This window comes from Olea europaea, unplaced genomic scaffold (genome assembly GCF_002742605.1).
Source record: "Olea europaea var. sylvestris unplaced genomic scaffold, O_europaea_v1 scaffold1985, whole genome shotgun sequence".
Taxonomy (NCBI): domain Eukaryota; kingdom Viridiplantae; phylum Streptophyta; class Magnoliopsida; order Lamiales; family Oleaceae; genus Olea; species Olea europaea.
In genome coordinates, this window is record NW_019237714.1 from 23,837 (window position 1) to 48,183 (window position 24,347).

The window sequence follows — 24,347 nt, forward strand, 5'->3', positions numbered from 1 at the left end:
ATTTGATAAAAAAACTCGGTACGCATAGCATTGTCTAATAAAAAAAGCTAACTTACAACAATAAAACTTATTTTTCTTAACAAGTACTCTTCGAGCAGGAAATGTCCATGAGTGTTGACGTGACTGCAAATTTGGGAGATTTTTTTTGACCCATCACTGTTCTTTTTTATGGAAAGGCCTAAATTGTCCTCAATGAAATAATTCTTTTTATATTGCAACATATGTCCTCATCTCTTAATCATTTTATCTTCTATATACTCTATTTTGGATATTTGAATATAAAATCATTCTATGATCTAATAAATAAGAATAATCTACAACATACATATCATATTTTCTTAATAAAATATCATGTTCTTCAAATGGTAAATTTATATTTTTTAATTGAGATATAATATTCTTTATTTCTTCTAACATTCTTTCTAATAAATTATCTAATCCTTTAATAGTATATCCTGGCATTTATCAAAATAATCATCATGCAATTGTCCCCGCGATTCTTTTAAGATCCTAAAAAGATTCATTCTAATTTTAGCAAAAGTTTAATAGTTTTACTTTAGGCTTGATCTAGACCTATATTTTTAGAACCGAGTGACCTTCGAGCCCTGAATTTGTAAACTGCTTCCTTTAACGGCCTCCTGCCTTCACGAAATTGTTACTATTTCAACTATTTGCTCTCACTGTATCAATTTCTAAAAAATAAAATTCTACACTTCTGTTAAATAAAACTCTCTTTTTGCTAAAATAAGAAGGAAACTTTTTATTAGATCTTTCAAGAATTTATAGGAAAAAGATTTAGAAAGTCATAATGATATCAAAATATTGGAATTTTATTTCTATCAAGATTGATACAAGACTTCTATTTGGTACAAAGGGATTTCAAGAAAAATTGGTTTTTCAACCTAAGAATGGGCTATTGCTTACAACTCGAGAATTCAAGATAAGAGGAGATGATTTTCTTCTATGGTAATGTCTCTATATATACAAGTTTATGAGACTTTATTACATCATTGATTATATCAATAAAGGCACTATTGCCTCTCTATTTTCTTTCTTGGGCCTACATCTTCACATGTTGGTTCAACTTTCTTATCCAAAAAGCATCTTTTTCTATTATTGCTCTTTATCTTCAATGTCTTCACATGTAGTATTATTGTCATTCATACATCTTTGTCAAAATGTGCTTTGTCTTCTTCTTTTATTTCTTCACATACAGCTGGGGCACTCCCTTAACTGGTAGGATTCTTTTATAGTGGTAGGACATCCTGAAAATTGATGTATATCAAATCTTGTAATATAGTCTTTTAAAATTTCTGATTTTGTATATCTTCCATTGGATACCAGCATCCAATTTTCATATTGGCATAAGCACAAGAATTTTTTATCAAACAAATTTTTGGCAATATTGTAAATGGCTTTAATTCCAAGTGCTCTTCTATGTCTGATCCATGATTTTGTTACAGTTGGAACTTTTCTATTATTCTCTATAACATCAATTTGAAAATTGGCTGCAACATATCCAATTGAGATTATGTGTTCAACTGGATAGTAAACAACTCCATCATATTCTGGACTGATTGTATAGAATTTTAAAAATATCTTCATTCCTTTTGGCAAATCTGGATACTTATTTAATGAATATGTCATCAAACTTTGAAATTTCGATGTAATCTTTTCCTAAATAAATCAAATCCATGAATTCATAGTCTATCATAATTTTTTATAAATGAAGGGCCACATCCTTCCATGAGGGGTAAACATTATTTTCTGGTGAAATGAAATATGAATGACTTATTTTTATTTCATAAGCGGTTTTGACTATTTCGACATATTTTTCATCGTTTGGATCTAAAGGGATTTTATCTTCTTGATCTATGATGCTGATTGTTTTGGTATCTCTTTTATCTCCATGTATCATAACTTTCTTGGTTGATGATATAGAAATAGTATTTCCTTTATTATCAGTTGGTATGTTGTCACGTTTGGATCCACTGCTGCTTCCAGCTGTCCCTGTTTGGTATTGATTTGGAAAACTCATTTCTGAACTCTTTGGTATATTTGTCTCATACAATATATCTTTTAATTGTGCTGCAATAGCATCAACTTGATTTTTGAGTTTTATGGCATATTTTTTATGTTCAGTAGTGATATTCAACAGTATTTTTATATTTGAGTTGAACATCTCTGAGATTTGGGTTGCTCCAGAGTTTATATCTTCGGATTTTTCTTTAAGAAAATTCGTCATTTTTTGTATGTGTAGGATAGATTGGGATAATTCCATGACCTTGGCTTGATCCATCAGCAAATTCTATGTTTCTGCTGAAAAAATCTGCAAGAAAATTATTAACTCCTTTAATATGGACTATATCAAAATTAAAAAAATGCTAAATAAGCTTGCCATCTATGAAGCCTTTTGTATTGTGGTTCTGATGGTAACTTATTCCTGACTAATCCTACAATTTGAGAATTATCAGTTTCAACGATAAATTTCTTGGATAATAAAAACAATGAGAACTTTTTTATTCCTCTAATAATTGCTAGTAATTCTTTTTCATGAGTAGTATAGTTTATTTCTGTTTGGTTAAAGGTTCCACTTGAGTATCTACAAATTTCACTAAAATCTGTTTTTAATATTGTTGCCCACTATTTATCTGAGGCATCGATATTAACAATCAAATTATCTTTTTCATCTGATAATTTTAATTTTGGTAAATTTTTGCATTCTTCTTTTAATGATTTAACTATTTCTGTATGTTCTTCATTCCATCCCTTAGTATTTGTTTTTTCTAAATAAAATTTGGATTTTATGTCTTTTTTTAGAAAGATTTTCAATAAATCCTTTTGCATAATTTAAATATCATACAAATTTTTGAATTTGTTCTTTGGATTCTAATTTATTTAAAAAACTTTCTATCTTTTCGGATATATAAGTCTGTAATTTTATCCCTTTTTTATCTATTGATAATCCAAGAAAGTCTATCTCTTATTTTTCTATTATAGATTTTTTTTAGATAGTACAATTCCTTCTTTTTTACATTCGTTAATAAGTTGGATTAAATGATTTTTATACTCTTTTTTACTATTAGAACATATTAATATATCATCAATATAAACTAGCAGAAATTCATTAAACTTTTTAAATATATTATCCATCTTTCTTTGATATATTTGTGGTGCATTTTTCAAATAAAATGGCATAACTAACCATTCATATTTTCCTTGAGATGTGCTAAATGCAGTATATTGTATACTATCTTATTCTATTTTTACTTGCCAAAATCCTGATTTACAATCAAATGTAGAATAATATTGTTTTCCTCTTATAAGATTTATTAGCACTTCTTTATTTGGTAGAAAGTAACCATCAAATTTAGTATATTTATTTAATTCTTTATAATTTATAATCATTTTAACTTTTCCTCTAACTTGTTCAGAGTGTTTCATAACCATAAAGGCTGGACTACTATGAGGTCCATTACTAGGTCTAATAAGTTTTTATTCTAACAATTCTTTTATCTAGTTTTTAAATTTTTGTGTATTTTCTATAGTATACATCATTGGTCTAACTCTTATTATAACATTTTCTATTAATTCTATTTTGGTTTTTGAGTGATGTGGTTTCCAAAATAATAATGAATTTTCTCCATAAACCTTTTCTAATTGTTCAATAATTTTTTCTATATTCATTTCTATTCCTGTTTTTAAAACTTTTTTATATAATATTCTTTTATTTTTTATTTCATTATTAAGAATTGGTTTTTTCTCCAATTTATCACCACGCGGGCTGACTGAACTCTATAAAGTTTATATTCTTTAAAAAATTTTAATAAGTGTCCACAAGGCGTTTGTAGTACTATCATATAATTATTTTGTTTATAATATTGAAATTGTTGTATGAAATCATTTTCTAATAATATATCATATTCTAATTTATCATATTTATAAATTTTATTTATTGTTACTTGTTTATTCCAAGAATTATACTAACTTTATCAGCACTATTTATTATTTGAGTATTTTTTCTTGTAACTTCAGTTATTTTTATATTACCATTATTATTCCATAATTTAATTAAAAAACTTTTAAATATTGTCATATCACTTCCTGTATCTATTAAAACAAAAATTATTATATTTGTTTCTATAATAGTAATTTGTATATACACAGCTAATGGAAAATTTATTTGATTATTCATCTAATTCTTTTTATATAATGTAGTTTGTCCATTATGTACATTATGAACAATATATAATCCTTCTCTTTTTATATTATAGTCTTCTAATCCATTTAGAAAACTCATTCCTAAAAGTATATGGGGATTTATATCCATACTTTTATCTATGTAATATGGTACTAAAAGATCTATTCCTCCTATTTTTATTGGTACCTTCACTTTTAAATCTGTTATATGTACTTGTCCATCAAAATTTACATACTTATATGGTTCAGTTTTATGAGTTATTAGGCCTTTATTTCTAATCGAAATTATATAACATTCACTAACTCTTGTATCTATTAATATATTTGATCCATTTATATTTTCTTTTCCATTATAATATTCTCCTTCTATTTTCATGTTTCCAGCATTCCTATACAGTTTTACTTCTTTTATTTTGTTGATTTCTTCTAACTTGTTTTTATTAGGTATTTTAAAACTTTTTGATCTTTTAATTAATTTTTCATCCTTAAATGTAATATTATTAGAACATTTTCCTTCATTTAGTTCTATTATTTCAGGTTTATTTTTTGTTATATTAAATTCATATTCCTCTGGAATTAAACTTATTTGTTTATTTGTATCTATTATTTTACTAATATCTTTATATTCTTTATGAATTTCAATATATGATTTATTGGAATAAATATTATCATAATTAGAATTAGTAAATGTATAGAAATCTCTATATTCTATAGTCATAATTTGATCACTTGGTTACATGATATCATCCCTATGATGTTTAAAATGTAGTCCTAAAATTTTATTAAAATTTCAATTTTTTAATGATATACAATTTTTTGGATAACATGTAAACATAATTTTTTGATATGCTAAATTTCCTTCTATTGTTCCTAAATGACTATCTTTTAAGTTTATTATTCTTTTACCATGTAAAGTTATAGTTAAGGGTGAATCTATCCCTTTTCTAAATAGTGATTTAAATATTATTTGTATTCTTGTTAAATAAATATATTGAATTTTTTCACTTTGTTTTTTACTAATCTTTGTTAATAGTTCATCAACTGTATTTTTTGTTAAAAGATTTAATTTATGTTATCCATAAATTGTTTTACATGTATGATTTTTTCTATTTTGTGATATTCATTTATTGTTATTCTTTCTCTTTTCCAAATTCTATCAAAAACTTCCCATTTTTCTATTTTTAAATTTAACGATAATTTTTACAAATTTCTAAACTTGTTATTATTAAAAGTGACTTTTAATCCATATATTTCTATTCTTTCATATTCTTGTATATTTATATTATTACTTTCTATTTTTTCAATTTCTCTATTCAGATCCTGGTCCATATTCTGTTTCACTTATATATATTTTTTGATTATAATATTCTTCGACATCTGATATTTCACTTAATTCACATTTTATTTCTAAATATTCTTTTGTAATATTCTAACTTTCTTTTTATCACTATTAGGGCTTATATGACATATTTCTTCACAATTTCAATTTATCTTTCTGTTGGTTATATGAATTATTTTTTCTTTTGTAATACTTTCTTCTAAGTTTTATATATTTTTTATTAAAATTTTTTAAATTTTTTATTTTTATATTTTCTTTTATTAATTATTCTTTCAGGATTACATCCTCATTGCAAAGGGGTTTTCATATCTTTACAACGTATCTTAGTTAATTTTCCTAATTTTTTCATGAATTGTCTTTGTTGATATATATATACAAGTCTTTCAAATAAAAATTTTATTCTTGAATCTAAAGTTCTAGATATTCCAATATTATCTCAAACATATTTTTCAAATTCTATTTTAAAATATATTCCTCATGAACCTAGTAACTTATTATAATACATGTCTTGGTGTACTTCTTGATTTTCATTACATAAAATTGAACATAATAGTAATTTTTAAATTCACAAGTATATTCTTTAATTTTACACATATCACATATTGTTAAGTTTATTAATTTATTCTAATTATATTTTTCTCTTATTGATTCTTTTTTAGCATTTTTTTATCCAATTTTCTCATAAAAATTCATTTGAAATATATTCCACTAATTTTTTTTATTCCTTATCTATCTGATTTGATTATTTCTGTTTGTACATTCTTTTATTAATGTTTTTGTATAATTGTTTATTCTTTCCCACCAATTTCTAACATCTCTTTCAAAGGATGCCATTAAGAAATCTGTTTTTCTTTCAGTATTTCCCATGTGTCATCTTTATTATATAAAAAGAATAACATCATTGAATCTGCCCAAGTTAATAAGATTTTTTTAGTATCTATTTTACAATTTAAATTTAGTTTCGTTCCTCCATGATTAATTGGTTTATTATAATTATCATTTAATTCAAACATATTTTTATATTTATTTCCTTTAGGTGGTTATCTATCTCTTACTTTATCATAGAATTGTCTATATGATTTATTATATATAAGTGCATAGCTTTTATCTGTATCATGTAATTCTTGTTTAGAGGTTCCTGCTGAATTAGGTCCTCCTCCAGTATTCATTAAAACTCAATATTCACTTATATTAGTTAGGCTTAATTGATCAAAATTTTCTATTAGCAAATCTAATTCTCCACTCATCTTCTTTTTCTTCTACTTTTAATTTTCCTAATGATTTTTTCCTAGATTCTTCTTCCTCTTCTAGTATTTTTGGCAGTATATTCTTTTTAAATTTATCATCCATACTGCCTATTTCTATTACTATATTTTCTTTTTCTATATGTTTCTTTCCTCTTCGAATCATCTCTTTTTCTATAAGTTTTTTATCTTTATTCTTATTATTTTCTTTTAATTCTCTAATATCAATTTTTAATATATTTATATCGTTTCTTATTTCTTTTACTTCATTACTCAAATCTTGTACATCATTTATTAACATTTTTATTAATGATTTTAATTCTTCCAGATATTCACCTATTGACATCTTAATTTTTTTTTTTATTTCTAACTCATAAGTTAATTTGCATCTTTTATCTTCTTTTTTATTTATTATTTTTCTAAATCTTCTCTCAGCTGTTTTTGGATCTACTAATTCTTTTTTTACTATAGTGAAATATTTGCTCTCAAATTTTAGTCTTTCGCATTTTAATTTTAATAATTGTTTATTCTATGATATTCTCATTTCTTCTGATATTAACATTATATATCGTATTTCTTCTTGTACTTTATCCATTTTTATAAGTAGTTTATTTAATCTTAAATGTGTATTATTACTTGTACTCATATTTTTCTTTATAATATAAATTATTTTCTTCATCTTCATATATAAAAATATCTTTTATTTTTTCTATTATTAAACTTTCTAATATTTGTTCCTTTATTTCTTTAGGAAGTTCTTTAATAATTGTCAAAGTCATTATTTTTAACTTCTTATGAATAGGTTTTAAAAATATATATAACTACCTTTTTTCTTCTTCTAAATACCAATAATTGTCTATTTTTCTTATTTTAATTTCCATGATCTCTATGGCTCTGATACCAATTAAGGAGGCTACTTAGAGCAAAAATCAAATAAATCAAAAAAAATATTAATCAAATAAATCAAATAAAAATTATCAAATTTCAACCAATATTTAATTTTAAGGACTAAAATAGAAAATTTCTATATTATGATGCTTTGCTATGTAATATCCAAATGGAGGGCATTTTTGGTATGTAAATTGTCTAAGGGTCATTTTGAAAAAATAACCCTTTTGAAAAGGTCATTTCCATATATTTCCCTTGCAAATCTTGAGGATGGTTCCAAGATGTTAGTTTGATGCTAAATGAGATATATGAAAACTCCCTTAACTTCCCATAATTTGTCTTAGGTTAGAAAATGAGATATATAATTGTTGAAAATATGTATGAAATTCGTACATAAAAATACATAAATAGAAAATTCTCAAAAAGGCTGGCATGTGAATTGTAGAAATGTAATTGAATTTTAGATTTAGCGAGCGTTTGTTTTTCATTTTTGTAAAAATAAGAATGAAAAATATAGTCGTTATGGACCCCACACAAGAGATAGAAATTTAAATTTGGTAACTTGATATGATGAATAACGGTCATATTTTTTATTTTAATGGTGAAATAATGGAAAACAAACAGGGGCTTAGTCTATTTGAGTTCAAAAATTATTGATACAGAGCATAAACTAGCAAATGACTCCACAATAATCATCTTCAAAATTCTTCCTTCTTGAATCAAATTTTCCATTTGGCCCCCATTCTCTTTCATTTTTTTTTTCAACCACACAATCTTTCATAAAATAATATTACACGTAAATCAAAAACTTTTCATTATTTTTTAATCACACATTCTTCCAAAAAAAAAAAATGTTATTCCAAACATTAAAAAAAAAAAAAAAAAAATGGGGCCAAACAAGGGCCTCAAGAATTACAGGTAATATATGTATATATCTTGAATAATACACCTGTTATAAAATAAAACAAGAAGAAAAAAGGGACTCTAGTCCAATTATATATTCTTGCTACACAAATGCAACTACACGTAAATCGAAAGCTTTTCATTATTTTTTAATCACACATTCTTAAAAAAAAATATTATTCCCAACATTAAAAAAAAAAAAAAAAAAAATGGGGCCAAACAAGGGCTTCAAGAATTACAGGTAATATATGTATATATCTTGAATGATACACCTGTCATAAAATAAAACAAGAAGAAAAAAGGGACTCTAGTCCAATTATATATTTTTGCTACACAAATGCAACTAGCAATTTAATGGAGGAAGATCTGAAGGTTTTTGATATGATTCGTTATCTGATTTATCAAAAACTCTACTACCAAAAATTAGGAATCCAAGGGTGTAACCAGCAACAGCTACAACAAAGGTTGCATTGGACATCATGACTGCCAACATCACAAGATACGCTAGGCTAATCCGAATGCCGTACAATCCCACTTGAATCACCCCGGCAATCCAATTGTTGCTCTGTGAACTTATAAATCTCGTGTGTGATAGACATTCTACAATTAGAGACATCATAAATACTATTACCAAATCTAGTAGATATAGGCTCAAGTTCTCCGTGCTGCCAAAGAATAATGTTGCGTGCATCACCATTTTCATTTTCCTATTCTCCTTTTTGCAAGATATCGACAATTTGGTCTGAAGAGGATTTTTTTTGGGAGTTTTTGGATTGGAAAAAACCAATGTTAAAAGGAAGTAGGGTAGGTGACTTGGTGTGGCCTTGATATTTCCCAATTGTAGTACATTTTATTTTAATTTTGTACTACGCTCTGGAACATATATTGTGGTAGTTGTAACAATCCACTAACTAAATATCTTATATTATTATTTAATTTTAATATTAATTTTGAGAAATGTAAGAGTATGCTTGATTGACTTTATTTTTTATGAAAACTGTCATTTATCCCCAAATTCCTACTTTTATTATATTTGATTGATAATTTTTTTTTCATAAAAAGTAGTTTTCAGCTTTTGGTTATATGACCATATTCTTCTAAAAAACAAGAAAATGATTTTATTTAAATAATGGTGATTTTTATTTTTCAGATAATTCACTTTTTTTTTTCTCTCATCTACCCATTAATAAAAAAAAGGATAAGTATAATATTTTCTATGTTAAAAATTAAATCGATCAAACACATTTAATAATAATTTTTAAAAAAATAAGTTCTAGACATTTGAATTATTTAAAATTTATTTTCTTTCCATACAAATTTCATGCTGATAATAAAACGCTTCCTTAGAATTTCATAATTTGGATCGGTTCAACAGTGTAACTAGAAAATCCATTATTCAGCCATCAACTCGATCTAGGCCGCTCAATTAGATCGATCTACAAAAGACCCAAAAAATGGGAAAACCTGTCGAGCTTTTATAAAAATTCGTTGAACCAAACCAATCAACCAAGATGATCATTGTTAATTGAAAATCTTTCTGTTTCCTTCAAATTTGGAGTAAAGAATTAATAACACTGTAAGTGTGTGTTGGATTGCAAGCATAGAATTTACATGAAAAAGAGAATAAATTCTAGGCAATTATTTGCATGAAAATTGTCAATTAAATGTGTTTGAGTTATTTCATTTTCAACCTTAAAAATGTTATATTTGTTCATTTTTTTTTGGTGACTAGATGAGAGAGAGAGATGAGATGGACGAGAGAAAAATTACTTGGAATATAAAAACATTCTCCTTTTAGAGAAAATATTTTCCTTAATTTTAAGGAAAATATGATCATGTGACAAAAAGGAAGAAAATATTTTTCATGAAAAAAATATCAATCAAATAGCACAAAAGTAAGAATTTAAATGAAAAATGACATTTTTTACAAAAAAAAAAATATTGACAATCCAAGGTACTCTAAAATTTATTATTATAAAATAACATTTTTTGTATTTAATAGAAGTTGACGCGTCAATTCAACTATTGAACCACTACTTAAGTAACCCACCTCGTGTTCCAAATCAGTGCTCAAGTCGTGTCTGAAATAACTTTTTTACAAGCTTATCAGCAATAATTTATTCATATTGTGTAATATTTTTAAAGAAAAATAAAAGTAAAAAAAAATTTATCCGTAATCTCGTTTAATATTGTTTAGTAGACCTACGACTAAAATGTTTAAAGAATTTTGTTTGGGTTACGAATTAGAGTAAGAGCATGTTTGATAGGCAACAAATTCTAGAAAAAATAATTCCATTTTCCATCCAAATGATGTGTTTGATGGATAAATTTTTTTCATGGAATTGGTTTTCCATATTATCCCCCACTTGACCCCTTTTCCATGTTTTGAAGGAATTGGTTTTCCTTGGACTTTAATGAAAATTGGATTTCCAGTTTTTTTTTTTTCTTTTTCAAATTGAACAAATTTTATCTACAATTGTATCAAATTATGTCCATTTAATTAACAATTTATATAAGAAATAAAGTCAAACGAATACCTAAAGATGAAAAATTTTAACAATTTTCATGTGAAAAATTATACCTGATGTGCACAATTCTTGCAACACCCGATCTCGAACTCAAAAGCCCGATCCCGACCTCCCACAATTATCCAAGAATTAAGGTTAGGCTTCAGGATTTAGGTTGAGGCTTATGAGGTCGGGCCATACGTAAAGTCAACGATTATCTTGTCCTTATCTTGTAATTTTTTCATGTTTTAGTCCTCCTATGACTCAATCATTCATCCTTGTCCAAATATTAAACATAGTACAATCCAAGTCAAACTCCTAAAGGTAATTGTGATATAACTCAATCACTGTACAAAATAAGGATTATAAGCTGTTGAATTCTTTTACAACTCAACCACCAACATCTATAAATACTAGACCAATGTTCATTATTGAGATTCGTTTTTACAATACAATTTCAGTACATACTTTCACATAAATTCCTCGTCTAACTTAAGCATCGGGCGAGGACACACATCATTGCCTTTTTTCAGGTATTGGAAGGCTCTATTCATGCTTGTTCTCGACCCTCAATCTTGAAAAATCACAGGTACAATTTTTGGTATAATCAATATCAATCAAACATATTTAATTGACAATTTTCAGTAAAACAAAATTTAGGTAATTCAATTTACTGGAATTTGTTTTCTTTCTACCAAAATTTCATCTTTACAATCAAACGGGCCATAAATGTCAACACCAACCTTTGTGAAACCATTCAAATTTAGTCTTCGTTTAATTTACAAAAAAAAATAGTAAATTTTGATAAAAAGTGGATGAAATGTGTGTTTGAAAAATTATGAATCCTATTAAATTTAATTATTAATTTTGACTTAAATTTTAATTAATTTTTATAGTTCAACCTAACCTGAACTTAACGTGAAAATTTATATCACCACTAGAATAGTTTAAAGTACAGGTAGTGTACTGCATCACTCCCGCTCGCATGCTTAGTACAATTACGAAAAGATAAGAGTTCAATTTTTTTGGGATTCAATGGAAATTTGGAATTATATTGTTGACTAATCACCACACACAATTTTTTTATTTGAAAATTCTCTTAGCAAATCTTTTTTGACAAAGTAACCAAATAATGTCTTTCCACGATAATAATGTTAGTAGTAAAAAGTAAAATTTCTTGCATTTCATTTCTCAAAACAAAATGTTTGGCTTAGTCAAAAGATAGTTTCTTCTACATATATGCTAATTTGTGTAGAACATTTTTTGAATGATTAAAAGATTCATAAAACAAAAGGCACAATAATCCAGTACAGGAAATAAAGAAACATCAATTAAATTAGTTTTCCATCAAATGGAAAACTAAGACTTACAAATCCCACAAAGACCCTAGGTTTTGGGCAACCAAACAATCCCCTCTTTGCGAAAATGAAAACATTGACGAGAATAGCGGTATTCGATGATGTATTTCTTAGCTTCTTTGTGTTATATTTGGTACGATAGAATGAACAACGCTTGGCACTACTAAGAAAAAATATATATATATATATATTGAAATTTATTTTATTCTACTATACCATATAACATATTATCGAGTACTGTAAGCCAAGCACACTCTGAAGCTCTTACAAATTTAGCCAACTTGGCTGTGCCTTTTCCATTCGTGTCTCACCATAGGGTTCATCATTGTCGAGCCTTTTATTATTAAGGAAAGCGGCACACGCAACAACATAAAAAATTACGAGAAGGATTAATAGGACAATATTGATCACAGCTACTTTTCTCCAACTTGTCTTCACACTGGCCACCGCTCCAGCTTTACAAGAGTTACAACTGTAACATAGCTGATCTTGATCATTATTCCACCGGTAACAGTCCGGATCACCCCCCACCTGCCCTCCCGGTGGGTACCAGAATGTCTCGTTTATGTAGACATAGCCACAGGCTGTAGGGGGCTTGCAACATCCAGACTACATAAAACAAGTCAATCAAGAATTGTCAATGTCTCAATAAAGAATTTTAGTTGTATGTTGCCAAAGGGAAACAGATTTAGCCCATGTTTTTTAAGCTAAAAAGCTTATTAAAATTTAAGTTGAAATAAACAATCAATTTTTAATCACAAGTTTTCAATCAAATATTCCATTAACTTTTATCAAAATCTTCTAAAAAATCTGATTTAGGAAAGAAACAACCTACAATTATATTATTATGATATGAAAAAAATAATGCATAAATCATCCATAAGCATAATGCAAATTCAAAAAGTGCTACTGACCAGTGCCAATTTTAATTTTCAAAATCTGTTTAATATGCTTTAAAGTGGACAAAGTTTTTGCAAATGTCGAATATGTATATAATTTTATTTTATTTTTTTTAATGGGTGATGACTCGACTTGGCTATTGATCTTTGCTAGACTAAAATTATATTGAATTATTTCATAATTATTTTAAAATCAAGAAAATATTAGTCGAATTCTGATGAATGGATAAAAATATTCCTCTTGCCTTTTTGTTGGGGGGAAGGGACAGAAGTAGTAGAATATAAGAAGAAAAAGAAACACTGAAGTGTAAAAATCTGAAAATTTAGTCAGCAAATAAAGAGAAAGTTGAGTGGGAATAAAGCTAATAAACTTTAGCAAAGAAGATTCTTAAAATGTTCTGTCTTTCCTTTGCTTCAGAAGAAGCAAGCCAAAGGACAAAATCTGAAAGTTGTGTATATTCTAGAAAAAGAAGTAAAAGAAAAGGGATTTCCATCAACAATGCCATGTAAATATCCACAGGTTCCAAACACAAAGAGTTAAAGGTATGTCAAAAGACTAAAGTTACATAAATAAAAGAAAATTCTTAACGTTTAAGCATTAGATGGGTCGTTCAAGTTCAATCATCGTCGCAACACATTTATTAAATTTGTGCAGTATTAGGTCTTTGATGAATGAAAAAATAAGGTTATTCTTGGGGTACATAGGGGCGCCGGGTGTCCATACCCTTATGTAAGGGGTTATCTACCCCAAGAATAATTCAAAAAGTTAACTGACGTGCAAGTGAGATGCATGTTAAACACTAGATTTAAATAAATAATTGAATATCTTCTTTAACTATGCAAATGAGTAATGACCTAATTCACCAAAACACTGTTAAGAAAAGAGATCAGGTTTCCATTTGTTCTAATTCGGATATTTGGTTTAAACAACAAGAAGAAAGGATGTTGTAAAAAGTAAGCTATCATGTTCCATCAACACACTAAAATGGATATTATTCCACTATTTGACTTAGCTAAAAATTATATTTTTTAGTAGATTTTGATAAAAGAAATGATGAAATATGTGGGTGAAAATGAGCTCTCGAAAATGGGGGAAGCTATATATTCGGTATGGAAGGCTGGCAATTGTATTGGCAATTAAATAAAGGATTTTCAATTCATGGCCAAGTGCTTATTACTTCTCTTATGTTTTAATCGTTATCTCGTTAGGTTCAGCTACTACAAATGTTTGGAATCCATAAGTCATTCCAACTGGGTATTAGAATTTCTTCGAATATGTTCTCAAATGAATTCGAGATGTGGGTAAAACCATATCTACATGCATGCAGCATAATAATCATTCAAGAATATAATGAACTAATAAAATTCAAACTGTTCTTACCTCAATTGGTGAGAGCTTTCTAAGGTAAAACTGGTCAGCAGTCTCAGGAGCACCCCTAACAATCCTTCCCATTTTGTTACACGCATGGGAGTCCCTAATGCAAGAACTGATCTTAGTCCAGTAACTCTGCTTACTCACCCGATCCTCCAGCCACCCGGAGTAGTCCTGCAGGTAATACTCCTGATATGCCCGGCTCATGACCGGCCGGCCCGACCCCTTATCGGTGACAGCGTAGGCGAAGATGAGGAACCCTACGAGGGCCACTATTGTAAAAAACATGGCCCATAAATAAACGTACATGAGGACGGTGTTGCGGTAGCATGCGCCGGCTAAGCCGGCCAGAGAGATGAGCATTAAGGAGGCGCCGCTGATTATGAGCGGCCACTGCAGGAATTTCATGCAGTCTGTGGTGTTTGCGCGGCTGCTCAGCCATATGCCGCCACCCAAGATGGGGATGGAGAGAAGCAAAGTCATGAAGTTGAGGAAACCTATCACATGGTTGCTGCTTCTCATCTTTCTTTTTTAAGACAAAATTCCTAAGTATGCTTCGATTTTTGAAGTTTGCAAGTTTGTAATGGAACGAAGAGTTTATTCTTGAGATGTAATGGAACGAAGCTTTTTGAGAATATAAAAAGACATGGGAAGAGGGGAGACGGACCACGCATGCATGGCTTGAGTTAGGGATAAGTTTGCCCATGTAAATTCACAAAAGCAACCTTCTATCGACTTTGTTGTGCAAAATTAAACAATAAAATCGAAAAAGAAGAAGTATGTTTTAATATGTGACTCGTATAGAGTAAAACACGTGTTTAATGGAATAATAAGTCGATGTCAGAGTAGAGCGCATCGAATGGAATGGAATAAATATAATCCTGTTATTTATAAATAATATAAATCACGATCACTTTGCTCTCGTGCAAGATTGGATCCAAAACTGGGCTACTACGTGGATAAATAAATTTACACATAAAAAACTAATTTTTTATCCAAAAAAATAAAAAAAATACCTTTAAAAAAAAGTTGTTGAGCCGGGGGGGTTTGCCCTGTCCCCCCCCCCCCCCCTGTTGTTATCGAGATATAAGATCTCATGTTGTATGAGTTTGGCCTTTCTTTCAACTCGATCAAAGAAGCTCACCTAGCATCCAAATGAAGGAGACCGGAATCAGATTTTGGAAAATGTCATAAAAAAACATCATTATGTTACAAAAGAATTCGCCCTTGGTAGCATGTCATCAAAAACAACCAATCAAGAGGATTACAACTGAACATTATCGTGATCTATCACAGTTGACCCACCAATCAATCGAATTTCTGCAAGTAGTGACACGAGTTCTTAAGTTAAAATACTATAATTTAATATGACTAGGACAAATTGTTTGAATCCACTCGTCTATATAAATGAACGATGGTGGATGAAAAGGATGATCGATTCTGAATTACTATTTATTTGTATAATTGTAATAATTTAGCATTTAATTGCTTTTATTTAATTCAAACTCATAAAAAAATGATTAAAGAGTGTTATTTTTATTTTTTTTACATCATCCCAACCATAAGCCTCTGTTTGGTGGAGGAATAAAATTAGATTTTTAATAGACTTTTATAAAAAAAAAAAAGTTAGTAAATTATGTAGTTGAACAGTTGTGAATCTTATAAAATATATAATTAAAATTAATTTCTATCAAAAATGGACTAAATAAATAATCAATGAGACCCTTTTATTTTCACAAGTTTAAAAATTATTAAAATAAAATATCTTGACACGAATAAACAATATTGAAAGTGAAATACAATTGATTGAAGTGGCCGTAACTTCATTCTAACTCACCCGTCACTCCCATGTGACCAAATATGAGAATCTTGCAGAAAATGGTCCCACGGTTCCATAATCCCAATCCAATGGCAGGTTAATCCCAGATAAATTTCATTTTTAATTTTACTGTAATCGGGTTGATTTTATCAAATCTCAATTGTTGGATTGAATCTGAGTTTCAAATTACGTAAAGTCACTTAAGATTACGAATACATTTATTTGATAGTCAAATTCTAGTAAAATTCTGTGTAACATAAGGAGAGTGTTTGACACACATTTCAAAGGAAAGTTGAATTTTAGAATAGTAAATTGATGGAAAATTTGTAAATAAATTTTTTTTTATTTACGTGTAATAATATTTTAATGAAGAATGTGTGATTAAAAAGAAAAGAGAGAAAAAATGTATTTTAAGAGAAATGAGAATCAAACAAGGCCTAAATACCAACCTAACCCATCTCTTCGCTATGTAAAATAAAAAATATGTAGCCCCCCAAGTCATAATCCAGTGGTATAAAGGAAAAGAGTGAGGTAATCTCAACTTTACTGACAGGCGCAGTGTGAGGGTTCGATTCATGATATATGAAATTGGACTCTTTGTGAGCACTAATGTACGTGTAAACTCTTGTTCCCATCTGTTGTAGTACATCCCACAATTTACCTCTCTCACAATGTTCCAAGGACGGAGCCGTAGAGGCCCTCAAGATTGGGTACAACCTTTTTTTTTTTAAATAAAAAATACGTAAGTCTGCATGTTTCTAACTACACGTGTTTTTTGGTTTTAACACTCCCTGGCAGAGAGAGACAGGACGTTGGTCGAGTATTTTGCCATTCCTAAATTTATTAGGATGGTGCAATTTTACACCTAATTGATATACTTTTTTTTTTTTTTTTTTGACTCATTAGCCCATTCTACCCGCTCCAATAAAGAGACAATTCTTCCTCTATCCCATGTTTGTCTAGACAGCTCTTCAGCCATAGACCCTTCACCCACCCAGTAGAAAAACTAATACATGTATCAGAGTAGCAGTAGCAGTTGGCCTCGGAACTCGAGTTTTTAAACCACAATGGCTTCTCCTTCTTCCTCTGGTTCAAAGTTCTTGTAGCACGGCGATAATCTCATTCTTCTTCTCAAGATTTTCTTGGTAAGAACAACTAAACATTGTCTCTGCCTCTCTTTTTACATTCCTATCTCCTCGAAAATGCCAAAGTAAAAGAAGAAGAATAAGAAATTTCCCATTTTTCTTACCAAATCTCGCCCCTTATATGTGTTTTCAGTGGGTCTGAAGTTTTATTGGGTTTTATACTTTCTTGTGTGGTTTGAACTTTGAAGTTCTGAAAACAATATGTAATGATGGTACTTTGTGAACTTCTTTTTGGAATGTAGCATTGGAATATGACTAATTCCCTGCGTAAATATGAAGGTTCTCCCCCACTTTTTCTTTCTTTTTCTGTGTATAAAACTGCGGAATTAGGTCTGCTGTGGACTTGATAGCTCCTGAACTGCAACAGCACTTTTCAGATTTTCTTTTAAAAGCAAAATCGAATCTTAAAGTATTCCTTTTTAAATACCTTTGGCTGCATCACTTTCTTTTCTCTTCATTCCTAAACTGCTGTTTCTTCCTGCTCTCATGTGAGTATATATGTATAAAACCTCATTTTTTTCTTGATGTTTGAACTTGCGTTCAACTGGTTTTTATCTTTATTTTCACGAGTTAAATCTTGATCTGACTTAGAAATTTCTCTGTAACAATTTCTTTGTATTATTTTTCTAAATTTCTATTCTCAAAATGCCTCCATTAGCACCATGGATCCCGGTCAAAATGGTGGGATTGTTTAATTATTTGTCCGTTTAGATTTATTCATTATCTTAAGTGCCCCTAAAAGGTGGACCAATTTTTCTAATTGGCCCCAATTGACTCTCCCTTGATATCATACCAGTCCATGTCGTTGTCCTTCTCGTGACAACAATAATTCTGGATATGAAGCATGCCTCAAATTATCCAGCATTCAATGCTGCAAAAATTAAATAACCCCTTATGCACTCTTCTTGATTAGACATTAGGACAAGACATTATACCGATATTATGCTATTTATTTATGTCGCAGTTTTAATGTTTGGATCGAGTTATGTTACAATGAATGCTTCATGTGCATTTATTTACATTAATTAGCTTGTCTATTTGTAGGATTTGTGGGGTAGAAAGCATCTAAGTTGAAAAAAATCTTTACGACCCAATCTCACTGTGTGCACAGGAAGGAAGATTAGATATGCAGACTCCTAAAGCAAGGTAATCTTTATTTGCTTCTAATGAATGTTGCTCTCCTTCTTTTAACAGTTCATCAGGTAAATTGTGTACTGGTTGTGAATCTTTTTGTCTTTATTTTCTTGAAGATGAATTGTATATTGGGGTGAATGAAATTGGTGCTGTTTTTTTACCTCATTGGAAATTATGTTTTATGCTAGAAATTAACTGCTTGGATTATATTGTTCTTTAACTGGTGTGCTATTGACACAGATGAGTGTATTTGTGGGTGTTCATTTTCCTTTCAGCTTTTACTGTGAAGCATTCTTTAACAGCAAAATTTTCCGTTGAATTCCGGTTTTTCTGGCTTTTTAAATATTTTTATCGTTTGACTTGCCTGATGATTCTTTCGAGTAATGGGAACAGCTGATTTGTTGAAAATATAGGTTTCACGCTTATTCAGTAACATATTTGTTTCACATGGAAATTGTCTAGGACCATGTTGATGACAGAAAATGATTTAGAGTTAACTTTTCAAAATTATGTAAACTAATTTTCTTTTTATTTGATGACCACAAAACACCCTTATCTTTGTCCCCGTTCCTTCTTTTGCTTGTCTTCTTTGTCTTCCTAGTCCCCGCTACTGTCACCATAACCCCTCCCCCAAGAGGGCAGGTGGGATGGAGATGCAGTGGTGCCTTAGCATGGAGAAGATGGGGATTGGATAGGGGGTGGGAGGAAGAACACGAACGTACTTTTTAATAAAGGAAAATTAGATGTTTAAGATGGAAAGGTCTATTAACTAATATTTTTGTAGTAGGTTATCTTTATCTTTCACTAGTGAAAAATGTCTTTCTACAGAAATTCATCTTGTTTTATGCACTTCTACTGCTTCTGATGTAATATTTACTACCAACAGTGCATCAAAGAATCTTCAAGTTTCCTTTTACTCCAATTATATTTTTGAACTCTAGTCTGACTTTTGTCACTCGTTAGGGCAACGCTATTCTGTAACGGTAAGCATTTATTGAAATAATTATGTGATTGTCTTTCTTTTCCTTTCCTTCTAAATTGATATGAAGTTCATGATGAGACAGAAATTATAATTCCTGCTCCTGTGGTTGAAACAGAAAGTGCTTTTAACAATTTGCATGAATCTGGAAATTTTGTTTGTCTAAATAGTCCAGGTTTATGAGCATTAACCAGATATATTGCAGATAATTACAATGTTTTCAAATTTCATACCTTTCTTAACTTTCTTAATTACTAATGATTTCTCGTCTTAATGAATTTCTTCACTCAAGTTGAAAGCCATACAATATCCTGTTACTGCTTTGGTACACAACAAAATATTTGTAGAGACTTTTCTGTCATTTATATGGTTTTGTCCAGTTATATTAGCAGTGATGTTGACATGTGATTATCATCGATTATACTCTTCTTCTATTTCCAAATCTATGATATCTCCTGCTAAATGTTCTGTACATTTTTTTGGAGCAGAAAAACTTTTACTGGAGCACCACAAAAGACCTCTCCTCGATCTATTTCCTCTGAAGTTCCTCATAGGACCTCTCCTCGAGTTGGTTCCTCGGAAGTGTCCCGGAAGATTTCTCCTCAAGTTGTGCGCCAGCTGAAGACAGCTGCACGAGATTCAGATCAAGCTGCTGCTTCTTCGAATCTGTCAAGTAGGGTGCCAAAAGAGAGAAGTCCTAAAGTTGCCGATCACAAGCTATCCAAAAGCCCAGTGTCCGAGGTACCAAAATAAAATATTAAATATGTTGAAAAGTGAAGATGATAACAGGTTATTTTGATACCAATTTGTTAAAGAAAATACGAGATTATAATCACAATATGAAGTAATTGATCACAAACGTAAACGTTCAAGAATAATGTAATTTGCAGAGTAAAGGAGATTTCACTAAAATATGGAGAAAGAATACAAAGACGTGTTTACAAATAATGTCTAACTTGATCTAAAATACAATGAAGAGCTAAATATATATAGGAGATGTTTCGCACCCTAGAGATAGAGTTATAAATGGAAAAGAATGCTTAAAACGCATCAAAACGTGAAAACAGGTGGATGAGCTACCGTTAGAGCGTCAGGAGGGCGCCAAGTGGGCGCGTTGGCACCACTTCAGTGCCGGCTCTCTGCACAATTTCGACGGGGTCGCTTGTGTGGTAGGTAGGCCAACTATTTGAAAAGCGTCAAAAATTTCTCCCTGGTTCAAATCTTGATCTTTTCAGGTCCAATATAAATTCCAACTAAAATTTGCTAAATAGACTTCAAATAGAATTCCAAATAAAATTTTGGTCACAACCAAATTCTAACAAAATACCTAATTTTACATGGAAAAGGGAACCAAAAAAAAGAATGAAATCTGTAATTCTGCTGCATAATACCTTCGCGTAGCCTGATCACTTCTCATTCTTAATATTAGGTAAAAGTTCATGAGAAAATATAAATTCCACCTCAAGGATTTTATTAATAATAGACATTGGTGAGGTATATGAATTTCAATTTTTTGGAGTTCTGTATTGTTGGAAAGTCGGTTAAGATAATTTGGCTCTCCTCTCCTGTTCAACTTAATGTGGCCATTGTTCCTTTTCATGATTTTTAGGTTGCATATAGTGACTGTCAGAAAGCCATTGTGTTGTATTATTGGCTATACCCTACTTTTTGCACTAACCTGAGTTCTGTAACAGATGTGCGGAGTAATAGCTAGAAACCAACGAAAATGACTAAGGCATAATGATGTATCAGAGACTGAATGCTAATGCATAATGATGTATCAGAGACTGAATGCTAATCTTATTTTTGTTTGAAATCACGTTGAATCTGTATTATTCCCTTTTTTTCCGTGATTAGGTTCACAGAGCATGTTATTGACATTTTTATTAACTTTCAAAGTTGTTTCGTTCAACGTTTGGACCTTATGTCATGGATTTTTCTCAGGTCTTGTTGACTGTTGAGTTAAGATCATCAGTACGAGTTCTTTTGAAGTACAAAATCGATTTTATTTCTATGATAATGCGTTTGAAGAATATTTACTTCCATCAATTACTTCATAAATTCTTAAATATTCTTTTTGTATCAACTTGCAGAAGAAGCGTCCAAGCAAGGTTGCTGAACTTGAACATCAGATATCTCAGCTTGAGAATGATCTAAAAACTGTCAAGGATCAGCTATTCTCTTCAGAAGCATCAAAGAAACAAGCGCTGAAAGATGCAGAGGAATCGAACCAGCAGCTTTTGGCCCTATCATCAGAGCTCGAAGAGTCCCAGAAGCAACTTTTGGAGCAGTTGAACTCTGAGAAAGGCCATATAATTGAGATTTGTAAGAATTCTGAAGAACTACAATCTGAACTTGATGCTATCAAAAAGGATCAGTCAGTGGATTCAACTGCATTAACCTCTGCCCTTAATGAGATCGAGCAGCTTAAAGTGCACCTTGAAATGGTTGCAGAATCTGAAGCTACCCAGACGAAGAACTCAGAATTAGCACAGAGTGAGCTCCATAAGCTAAAAGAGAACCTCAGCGAAACTCTTTCAATTGTGGAAGATATGAACAAACAGCTAAGAGACTGCAAAGAATCAGAAGTTCGTGCCCAAGTACTTGTAGGCGAAACACTAATGCAACTGGAAACAGCAAAAAAGACTGTGGAGAGCCTTAGTTCGGATGGATTCAAGGCCATTGAAACATATGATGCTATTGCTTCTGAGTTGAGCCAGTCAAAAGCTCGCATTACCTTTCTGGAAGAGCTTGTTAGCAAACTCAAGTCCGGTATCAGTGATTCTCTAAACGACAACAATAGTAAAACTGAGAACGAAAATACTGAAGAATCCAGTGAAGCAGAGGTTATTTCTATGAAACTTGAAGTTGAACGATTAAGACATGCTATAGAAGCAGCTGAAATAAAATACAATGAAGAGCAATCTCGACGTGCAGTACAGAATAGAAGTGTTTATGAATTGATGGAACAGATAAAGTCCATATCAAGCCAGAGAGAGACTGAGCTTGAGTCTAAGCTACGCCGATCCGAAGATGAAATTGAGGAGTTGAAGGCAAACCTGATGGACAAGGAAACTGAATTACAAGGTATCTGTGACGAAAATGAGCAGCTTACAATTAGGCTTGAAAGTTCGATGTCAGACCAGCGAGAATATGAAGTGGAAAAGGAGCTTCAGAAATCAAAGAATGACATGGAGAATTTGAGAGCCAATTTGATGGATAAAGAAACAGAGTTGCAATATGTAATGGAGGAGAATGAAACATTGAAGTTGAAGATCACGGAAATCAACATGGGTAACCTAAGTGATGAAGTTGTGTCTGAAGTAGAGGCAGCAAGGTGTGCAGAGCAGGAGGCTCTTATGAAGGTTGGGTACATGACAGAGGAAGTCGAGAAGAGTAACAAGAGGACCGCTAGAATGGCTGAGCAGCTGGAAGCAGCTCAGGCAACCAATGCAGAAATGGAAACCGAGTTAAGGAGGCTAAAGGTTCAGTCTGATCAGTGGAGGAAGGCTGCAGAGGCCGCTGCTGCCATGCTTTCCGTCGGAAATAATGGGAAGCTTATGGAAAGATCCGGATCAATGGACAGCAACTATAGCCCTAGGACGGGAAAGATAGGTTCGCCTTATGCAGACGATGTTGGCGAAGATATTCTGAAGAAGAAAAATGCCAACATGCTTAGAAAGCTCGTCTTGTGGAAGAAGCCACAGAAATAGAAGCGGAGATCACAAATGACGTATGTTCTTTAGTTACTACTACTTGGAGTCCCTTATCATTAAGATTCCTCAATACTATTCGAAGCGCTTGGTTGTTTAAATACAACCTTTGCTGTTTGCCAATCTCTTACCTATCTTTCTTTATAATGTCAGCACATTTTGCTCGTCACAACTAAGAATCTTGGTTGCTTCATTTGCAAACCTGATATTGCTATTCTATGTATGATAGTAATTTCTATGGCATTATAATTTTTATTTGCTTTTTTCTTGTCGAATTTCAGTTCACCTGACAGCTCCTGATCTTAAAATACACCGGTATTTTGACAAACATAGGATAAAATTTGTTTAGCTGGCGATGTAAAGGGTTCATCCCGTCTTCATTCCATGAATGGATGGAAGAATATTATGGTAAGTTAAAATGATCGAGGTTTTATGAGTTTTCAGGAAATTTGTTATGTTTAGGATTTGGCATGACTCTTGCTTTTGCTTTTGAAGGAAGCTGCCTTAATTTTTATTCAAAAATTAAAAAGAGCTTTTTATTTCAAAAGTGTTTTTAGAAATAGTCATATGGGATCGATTTCTTCTATAAGTACTTCCAATTAGAGTAAATATTTTCATAAAATTAGTCAAACGTTCAAAAGAAGCTTTTAAGTAGCTTTTGGATTTTAAAAGCTTCTTTTAACTTTTCAAAAGTCATCCAAACGGGCCCTAATTAGATGAAAAGACGTAATAATATGAAAAACATGTCATATTTCTACTCGCGATCCAAGCAAAAAAGTTTTAAAATAAAAGGAGAGGTTTCTTTGGCCATATATAGTTGAGGTTTCTGAACCAAGGGAGACAACAA

At 30.5% G+C, this 24,347-nt stretch overlaps 3 protein-coding genes across 4 annotated transcripts; 1 reads left to right on the plus strand and 2 right to left on the minus strand.

Moving 5' to 3' along the window:
- Window positions 1-8,917: 8,917 nt before the first annotated feature.
- LOC111379410 (copper transporter 1-like) lies at window positions 8,918-9,271 on the minus strand. Its single transcript, XM_023002766.1, has one exon. The coding sequence runs from the start codon at window positions 9,269-9,271 to the stop codon at window positions 8,918-8,920; it is 354 nt and encodes a 117-aa protein (XP_022858534.1).
- Window positions 9,272-12,359: 3,088 nt separating this feature from the next.
- Window positions 12,360-15,232, minus strand: LOC111379420 (tetraspanin-3-like). Its single transcript, XM_023002779.1, has 2 exons — window positions 14,720-15,232; window positions 12,360-13,048 (listed from the first exon to the last, which is right to left on the minus strand). The coding sequence occupies exons 1-2, from the start codon at window positions 15,230-15,232 to the stop codon at window positions 12,704-12,706; spliced, it is 858 nt and encodes a 285-aa protein (XP_022858547.1). The 3' UTR covers window positions 12,360-12,703.
- Window positions 15,233-17,451: 2,219 nt separating this feature from the next.
- On the plus strand, window positions 17,452-23,775 carry LOC111379415 (interactor of constitutive active ROPs 3). 2 transcript variants are annotated; one of them, XM_023002769.1, is made up of 4 exons: window positions 17,452-17,674; window positions 18,786-18,820; window positions 20,276-20,528; window positions 21,881-23,775. In XM_023002769.1, the coding sequence occupies exons 2-4, from the start codon at window positions 18,801-18,803 to the stop codon at window positions 23,498-23,500; spliced, it is 1,893 nt and encodes a 630-aa protein (XP_022858537.1). In that variant the 5' UTR covers window positions 17,452-17,674; window positions 18,786-18,800; the 3' UTR covers window positions 23,501-23,775. The 2 variants fall into 2 exon arrangements, with proteins under 2 accessions (XP_022858537.1, XP_022858536.1); XM_023002768.1 differs by having other exon boundaries at window positions 17,453-17,674; window positions 18,719-18,820.
- The last annotated feature ends 572 nt before the right edge of the window (window positions 23,776-24,347 follow it).

Bases quoted from the DNA above. Each gene is read 5' to 3' on its own strand.
- LOC111379420 (XM_023002779.1), bottom strand. From the start codon at position 15,232: ATGAGAAGCAGCAACCATGTGATAGGTTTCCTCAACTTCATGACTTTG. The intron at 13,049-14,719 runs GTAAGAACAGTT...TGTTTTATGTAG, and splicing joins GAAAGCTCTCACCAATTGAG to TCTGGATGTTGCAAGCCCCC.
- LOC111379415 (XM_023002769.1), top strand. From the start codon at position 18,801: ATGCAGACTCCTAAAGCAAG. The intron at 18,821-20,275 runs GTAATCTTTATT...TTTTTGGAGCAG, and splicing joins ATGCAGACTCCTAAAGCAAG to AAAAACTTTTACTGGAGCAC. The intron at 20,529-21,880 runs GTACCAAAATAA...ATCAACTTGCAG, and splicing joins CCAAAAGCCCAGTGTCCGAG to AAGAAGCGTCCAAGCAAGGT.
- LOC111379410 (XM_023002766.1), bottom strand. From the start codon at position 9,271: ATGGTGATGCACGCAACATTATTCTTTGGCAGCACGGAGAACTTGAGC.